The sequence below is a fragment of the Nothobranchius furzeri genome, chromosome 9 (genome assembly GCF_043380555.1).
Source record: "Nothobranchius furzeri strain GRZ-AD chromosome 9, NfurGRZ-RIMD1, whole genome shotgun sequence".
Taxonomy (NCBI): domain Eukaryota; kingdom Metazoa; phylum Chordata; class Actinopteri; order Cyprinodontiformes; family Nothobranchiidae; genus Nothobranchius; species Nothobranchius furzeri.
The window spans coordinates 43,183,068-43,191,157 of record NC_091749.1 but is presented as its reverse complement, the minus strand read 5'-3'; the positions used below and the strand labels follow the sequence as shown (position 1 = coordinate 43,191,157).

Sequence of the window (8,090 nt, the reverse complement as noted above, 5' to 3'; positions counted from 1 at the left end):
TAAATAATTAGTATTATTCTTCACTAATCTAAAGGTCCTCTGAAGTCTTATGAAAATTACGAAGTCAAAATAAGAAAACAACTATGACGTTCTTTCAGATAAGTTTTAAAAGTGCTAATCCTCACACTGATCTCATTTTAGAACTGAGCATTCAATTTGTTTCAAACTTAGCATAGTTTTTGTATTTACTGCATATGAAATCTCAACATTTCCAAGCCTGTTTTATTGCATTTTTTGAACAAACCAATGCCACAAATGTTTGCTATAAAACATATTTGGACCAAGTTTACAAAAGCTTTTACATAAATCTTCATTTAGGTTGCAGCCAAGAGTATTGAAACTGAATTTGTCCCCAAAGCTTTTCTCAGCATTTCCCTGCAGAGATTTTGGCTTTGTTGACAACCGAGTGCAGGTAGGAGTAGAAGAAGAGGAGGTTATCGTATTCTCCCTTGTACTCCAGAGAAAGGCAATGCTGGTGGAAGTCTTTAAGAAAATAATAAATGGCCTCGATGGTTGATAGGTAGGTGTCCGGTTTGCCCTTCTGACTGCGCCAGAAACACGTTTTTCTAGTCTTCAGTTCCACCTGGACAAAACCTGCAAAAAAAAAAAAAAAAAAAAAAAAACACAAGAACTTCGTGAGCTCACATAAATAGAGTGGTTCTAAATAAATAAATCCGGGTGTCATAATTACCCTGCAGCCTCTCGTCTGAGCTGATCCTGTTGGTCTGGTTCCACGTGCTGTCGATGAAGACCACCCTCTGGAGGGGGGACATCCGTGACTCCAGGCTCTCTGTCTCATCTGGAGTCCCTGACTCTGGAGTTATGTCGGTGTGTGTGGCACCTTCAACTCGCTCAGTTTTCAGCTTCTTGGGGCAGGGTTCATCAAAGTGGTTCTGCGACCTGCTGTTACTCCTGTCACGTAAACAATGAAGCATGTCTTGAACTGAAACAGCCTGGGGTCCAGGGAAAACCAGCACCACCTGGAAAACACAGAGACAATCATACAAAGCAAGTTCAAGCCACTAAAGTCTAAAAAAAAACTGTTTCCGTAGCACTGGGGATTATTTATACATGTGTACAGTTAAGAGATTAATAAAAAGACACAATTTAAAAAACAATTTTAGTTCTTACAAAGAAAATAGTACTGATAGAAACAGGTTCAGAATGTGACTTAGCAGCGGTTTACAATGAACAGTGAATGTGATGGGAAGTTTTATCAGATGAAAACCTTAAAGAGACAATGTGTAGTTTTTACCATTCATTTCTGGAAATATCATCAAAATGTTGTTAAAAAATTAATGAAATGATGCACAGTTGTTGAAAATATTGGCGGCTTCGTAACATAACTATAAAAATCTGGTCTAAAATACATGGGAGCGGGTCCAAGTCTGTGGGCAACGCCAAATTGGATGCCATGTTTCCTTCTACGGGAGCCCGTGAGGACTAAACACATTTAATGATTTGTAGCAAACGGTTACAAAACTTCTGCCATTCTTAAATGTTGTTTTACACATTTACCTCTTCACTTGGTGCCAGACCAGTGATGAAAGGGAGTCTGACGCGCTTGTTATTTTGCTAAAGTTTGCACTCCCCAGGGCTTTTTGACCCTAATGGGTATCCATTGGTAAAGTCTTACTCTAACACAAAAATACTTCTTGCTGTCACTTTAAGAGCTAATTGAATGAGTCATTTCATGAAGTACTCATTAGAGTATTATAAGTATTAGGCATTAGAGAACTCAGTGATTAACTGGTTCTCTTTGATTTTTCATAAAAAAGGAGTCCAGATTATTTCCACTAGTAGTGTTTGTCCTGTTCAACCTCACGGACCCAAGATTATTCAGGTTTGGGTTACCCCAACTCTAACCAGAAATAAAAACTTTAAAGAGATTTTCAGGGATTTATCTCATCTGATACTGGCTGTGAGAAATCAAAGTTGATGTCCTTCATGATTGATGAGCTAACGGCTAGTATGACCAAAACCAATATCTAAGTAAATTGCTGCCATCATCAAACAGCTTTAATCACCTAAATATGAAAGATTTAAGCAAGTGTTTTAAACATTGACCCCTCCATCAACTACAGATTACATAGTTATTTTAGCAGAAGAATAGAAAAACCCCTGTTGGAAACAAGCTCTGGTTGCACTGGAAGGGCTCCAATGTGCTGTGATTATATGCCTGTTTGTCAATAACCACAGAATTACATGTGATAAATGCGTTAGGTGAAACTGACAACTGTGTAAGTTTAAGAAAATACCTCACATAAACCACAATAGCATGGTGCTTGGACCCGTTTAAAATGCTAGAAACACAATATTGCATTTGGTGTTACTCAGGAAAACTGCTCAGTGGAAGAAATTATTTCCGAATTTATTCTCAGGAGAAAAAAAAGGAACAGAATCCAGAATTTAATCCGTGAATTCTGGCTTTATTCAGAGGACAAAATAAATAAATTGTAGTGCCTCTAATCTACAAAAATGTAGAGCTGCTACCCGTGTGAAAAATAGAAAAGAGGAAAATTATTACATGATAATTTTATTGTTCTTACAGTATAATTTTCACATTCTAACAATATGCATATGCATCACATTAGTACAGTAATTATATTGCAATACATACGTATATTGTAAGAACGTGATAATATACCATTTTTGGTTCTTTTTTAAAACACAGGAAAGGTTTCTCTTTACCTTGCTTGCTGACAGTTTCGTTTGCGGCTGCAAACATCCTCAGAGCTGAAGCTGATGGTGGCGTCACTTTCAACTCTGATTATCCGCGGACATTGTCGCCCTCTGCTGCCCGTTCTCCCCTCTCCGATGATGCAGTCCCATGCACGATCCAACGTGTAAACTCTACCGTCTCTGTTCGTGGTCCTGCATCCACGTCTTCTTATCTCGATAGCTTCTTTTATCCATCTTTTGTATTTCTGTTGTTCGGTGTTTATGATCCTTGTCTTGTCCCAGTCCATTACATGGTTTTCTCTTAGTGATCTGTTATGGCTGACTTCTTTTTGTACTTTCTGCTTCTTGTTTTGCTGCTCTTGTGTGTTTTCGACTTGCCTCTTTCTCGCACTCCTTTCTATGTTCTATTGTTCGTGTGTTGAGTTGGCGTCCGGTTTCTCCTATTTATGTTTTATTGCAGAGTTTGCATGGGATTTCGTAAACGACTCCACATTTAAGTCCAGCTGGTATCTTGTCTTTTGGGTGTACTAGTCTGTTTCTAACTGTTGTGTATGGTTTTGTTAGTGTGTTTATGTTGTGTTTTTTCATTGTTGCTCTTATTTTTTCTGTTATGCCTCTGATGTATGGTAAGGTTATCATTTGTTATGGTTCTTGTCTTTCTGGGTTTCTGGTTCTTTGCTTAGGTTGTTCTTTTCTTTCTGTTGTTGTTTGTTTCCTGTCTTTATCGCCCATGTCGGGTATCCGCAGATCTTTAAATTTCAGAAAGACCTGAGGATTCCCGACATGGGCGATAAAGAAGGGAAAAACAAACAACAGAAAGAAAAGAACAACCAAAGCAAAGAACCAGAAACCCAGAAAGACAAGAACCATAGCCAGTGATTACCCTACCATACATAAAAGGCATATCAGAAAAAATAAGAGCAACAATGAAAATACACAAAAAACAAGTCGAAGACACACGAGAACAGCGAAACAAGAAGCAGAAAGCACAATAAAGAAGTCAGCTGTAACAGATCACTAAGAGAAAACCATGTAATGGACTGGGACAACACAAGGATCATAAACACCGAACAACAGGAATACAAAAGATGGATAAAAGAAGCTATCGAGATAAGGAGACGTGGATGTGAGACCATGAACAGAGACGATGAAGTTTACTCATTGGATCGCGCATGGGACTGCATCATCGGAGATGGGAGAGCGGGCAGCAGAGGGCGACAACGTCCTCAGCTGCCCGCGGATAAAGGGAGTAGGAAGTGACGCCACCATCAGCGTCAGCTCTGAGGATGTTTGCAGATGCAAATGAAAGTGTTAGAAAAGGTTTACCTTGCTGTGTTTTAAAAAGAGAACCAAAATTGGAACTAAAGTCAAACACAGCAAGAACGTACCAAAAACGTGATAATATATTGTTAAAACAATAAAAGTTATCACAGTATAACATAACATCACTAATTTATTTTGTGTGGGTGGCAGCGCTACATTTCCATACCAGTCCTCTTCTGTAGATATTTCATTTAAATATCTTTTAATATATTTACAATTTCATTTAAATTATAAATTGTCCCTTTTCGAAAGGTTCTCTTACAATTGCAGCTCTAAAAAAAGTTTCATTTAGGTGGCCTGAATGGAAAAACAGCCATTTAGATTGTAAAGGCTAACCTAGCGGTTAGCTCATCAAGCTAAGGACATTAGCTAGTTCTCCAGAGGCTGATTAGGTGTCCATCTGTAAGAAACTTATGTTTACACTTCAAAATGGCAGAAAAATCCCAATAAGTTACCTCATAAAAAATAAAACTCACAAAGGAACATTTACTAGTCAAAAGTAAACTAGTAGTATTTTAAAATAAGCCTTATTAGTTAGCAATAACCCTAACCTTCTCCCTCTCGAACTCAGGAATGCAGGGATAGGTGTAGATTGTGACATCATTGGGAGCCAGAATCTTGGCGTGAACTGCGGTGCTCTTGCCGTCTGTTTCATTCGGATGCTTGATGATGTCGATCTTCAAAGGAAGCTGAGCACAGCAGATAATACACAAAGTCAGATTATGGTGAGATTGTTTCATTGATCCAACACATAATACAACCGTTTCCATCACATTAAGAAACACAACATTGATTTATTGTAGCTCGGAGGCAGAAAGCCTCAATTATAAGAACGTAAAACTGGATCTTTTGCTTTAACTGACCTTGGTTATGGGAATGTCGTGCACGCCGACACCCACTAATGAGCAGCATGTGTAGCAGAAGAACATCCTCGATCCTCCACATTTGGAGCATATCACCCTGCCACTTTGCTGAGCCTCCTCCAGCACTGCATGTGATGCCAGTTTTAGACCTTGTAGAGGCTGTTTGGCGAGCTCATGAATGTCTGATGAATCACCAGCGACTGTTGTTTTGTCACGGCAACCAGAATGATTTTGGTCCAGGCTGCTCATGCCTAATCACTAAATGTTGACAGATATGTCTTGGGAGTAAGTCGGCTCTCAAATCAAAGCCAGAACAGCCTGAAAAGAAATGATGCAAATGTTAAAAGTCATAAACAATTTAACATTTACATCACTATGAAAAAATGAGGGGCAGAGAAATAGGAAAATGACATTTATGCATCTGGGAGTTGTTTTTCCAACTTATTACAGCAGCTATTTGTTTGAGACAAATTAGGAGAATTGTTCGTTTTAATTATATGGGTCTATTCCAGACAAAAGCCGTTATATCCATCCATCCACCCATCCATCGCCAGTTATCCGGGGTCGGGTCGCGGGTGCCGTAGCTTTAGCAGGGAGGCCCAGACTCCCCTCTCCCCAGCCACTTGGGCCAGCTCTTCCAGTGGAATCCCAAGGCATTTCCTGGCCAGGTGAAATATATAGTCTCTCCAGCTTGTCCTGGGTCTTCCTTTAGGGCTTCTCCCGGTTGGACGTGCCCGGAAAACCTCACCAGGGAGGCGTCCAGGAGGCATCCAGACTAGATGCCTGAGCCACCTCAACTCGATGTGGAGGAGCAGCGGGTCTACTCCGAGCCCCTCCCAGATTACAGAGTTTCTCTTCCTATCTCTAAGGGAGAGCCTAGCCACCTTGCGGAGAAAACTCATTTCAGCCGCTTGTATCTTTCCGTCACTACCCAAAGCTCATGACCATAGGTGAACGTTGGAACTTAGATCAACTGGTAAATTGAGTGCTTTGCCTTCTGGCTCAGCTATCTCTTCACCACGCCAAATTGGTACAATGCCCACATCACTGCAGATGCAGCACCAATCTGCCTGTCATTTCCTCACTTGTGAACAAGACCCTGAGATACTTAAACTCCTCCACTTGGAGCAGGACCTCATCCCTGACCAGGAGAAGGCATTCTACCCTTTTCCAACTCAAGACCATGGTCTCAGATTTAGAGGAGCCGATTCTCATCCCAGCTGCTTCACACACGGCTGCAAACCGCTCAAATGAGAGCCGGAGATCACTGTCCAATGAAGCCAACAGGACCACATCATCTGCAAAAAGCAGAGCCCTGATACGTAGGCCACCAAAATAGATCATCTCACCACCTTGGCTGTGCCTAGAAATTCTGTCCATAAAAGTTATGAACAGAATCAATGACAAAGGGCAGCCTTGGTGGTGTCCAACTCTCACCGGAAGGAGCTCAAGTTATTGCTGGCAATGCGGACCAAGCTCTGACACCGGTCATACAGGGACCTAACAGCCCATCTCAAAGGGCCTGGTAACCCACCCAATACATATGAAATACCCCCGAAGGCCTCCCAAGGGACGTGATCAAACACTTTCTCCAAATCCACAAAACACATGTAGATTTGTTCAGCGAACTCTCACGCACCCTCCAAGACCCCCCTAAGGGTATAGAGCTGGTCCAGTGTTCCACGGCCAGGATGAAAACCCTATTGTTCCTCCTGAATCTGAGGTTCGACAATCCGCTGGACCCTCCTCTCCAGAACCCTGGAATACACCTTACCAGGAAGGCTGAGGAATGTAATCCCCCTGTAGTTGGAACACATCCTGCGGTCCCCCTTTTTATAAATGGGAGACCATGTTGAATGGGTGGGCTTTCAGGCTACCCACATTTGTAAAATCGATTTTAGGACAGTTAAACCAGGAAATTTCAAAAGAAAGCCTGGTTTTGGGGTAACTCACTTTCTGGAACAGTCCCCTGAACTGGTAAAACAAAATTTGACAAAGACAGTAAATATTTTTTGACAAATTTCAGAAAATGCATAGCAACATCATATGTGTGTATATATATATATATATATATATATATATATATATATATATATATATATATATATATATATATATATATATATATATATATAGTATAGTAAAACAAATATGCTTTGAAACAGACAAACGTGAAAAAGCCTTTAAAAATAAATTTTGCACTTTGGAACAAATGTGGGTTTTTTTGATGGTCTATTTTTGCTTGTTTTATTCAGTGATTGTTTTCTGAAAGGCAGTGATTTAGGATGTTGTTTCAAAATAAACATTTTCTTTAAAGAATGTTTCCATAAATGTTGAAGTGTACAGTTTTTAAACAAAGGTTAAACCAGGTTAAATTGTGCATTATATTTATTTTTTATTTTATTTACTGTACTCATTGATTAAACAGTGTAGCACAACTATTCAGACGGAAAACGATGATTCAGTCACGGAGTAAAATATGCTAATCAAACTCACACTGAAATTAAACGAAATAAAGGGACATTTCTGCTGCCCAGATACAAAGCTAAACTGAGAATCAGCCAGTGTGACGATGTTGTTGACTGATTAAAGAGAGCAAAACACGTGTAAATAATAACAAACACAGCGTCCTGAGGTATATCTGAGTACCCTGGTGGAGCTAGCTCCTGTTAGCAAAAGCTCACTTACTTATCTGCAGCTGAAGCGGGCAACGGACACGAAGTCTTAGTTTATTCAAGCGAACACCAACGGAAAGCAGATGTTCACGAATTTAGACCCAACCAGGTCCAAAAGGCTGCCTACACAACATAAACGTGCCTACCATTAGCTGCTAGACCAAACACAGCTGCGCACGTCTTCTTCTACGCAGGAAATGCTTCTGAACAGTTTGAATTAAAAAAAAAAAAAAAAAAAGAAGAAGCGTCAAACCATAGAAGAAGAAAGAAAACCAGAGAAATCTGTTCTAAAACTGTTCTTATACAAAACTTCAACTACTTTATATATAGCTGCACATCTTAAACGTTGGCTTTTAGAAATTTGAGAAAGCACTACAATCAAATCCAACGATTTTTTTGTTAATTAATTTTACAAAATTAAATTCAAATGATGCATAATTTTCTTTTTTTCTGATAGGAAATTAAAGTTCTTGTCTAGTTATGTGTTTATTTGTGGTCTTTTGCCAAATTTCAGGTGCTGGCAGCCAAAAGATTACTTTAAAGAAAA

The 8,090-nt window shown here is 39.7% G+C and overlaps 1 protein-coding gene across 2 annotated transcripts; it reads right to left on the bottom strand.

Moving 5' to 3' along the window:
• Nucleotides 1–202: 202 nt before the first annotated feature.
• On the bottom strand, nucleotides 203–7,769 carry dtwd1 (DTW domain containing 1). 2 transcript variants are annotated; one of them, XM_070554867.1, is made up of 5 exons: nucleotides 7,690–7,769; nucleotides 4,869–5,186; nucleotides 4,557–4,694; nucleotides 692–980; nucleotides 203–594 (listed from the first exon to the last, which is right to left on the bottom strand). In XM_070554867.1, exons 2-5 carry the CDS (start codon nucleotides 5,115–5,117, stop codon nucleotides 365–367), a joined length of 906 nt encoding a protein of 301 aa, XP_070410968.1. In that variant the 5' UTR covers nucleotides 5,118–5,186; nucleotides 7,690–7,769; the 3' UTR covers nucleotides 203–364. The 2 variants fall into 2 exon arrangements, with proteins under 2 accessions (XP_070410968.1, XP_070410967.1); XM_070554866.1 differs by having other exon boundaries at nucleotides 7,557–7,738.
• Between the last annotated feature and the right edge of the window lie 321 nt (nucleotides 7,770–8,090).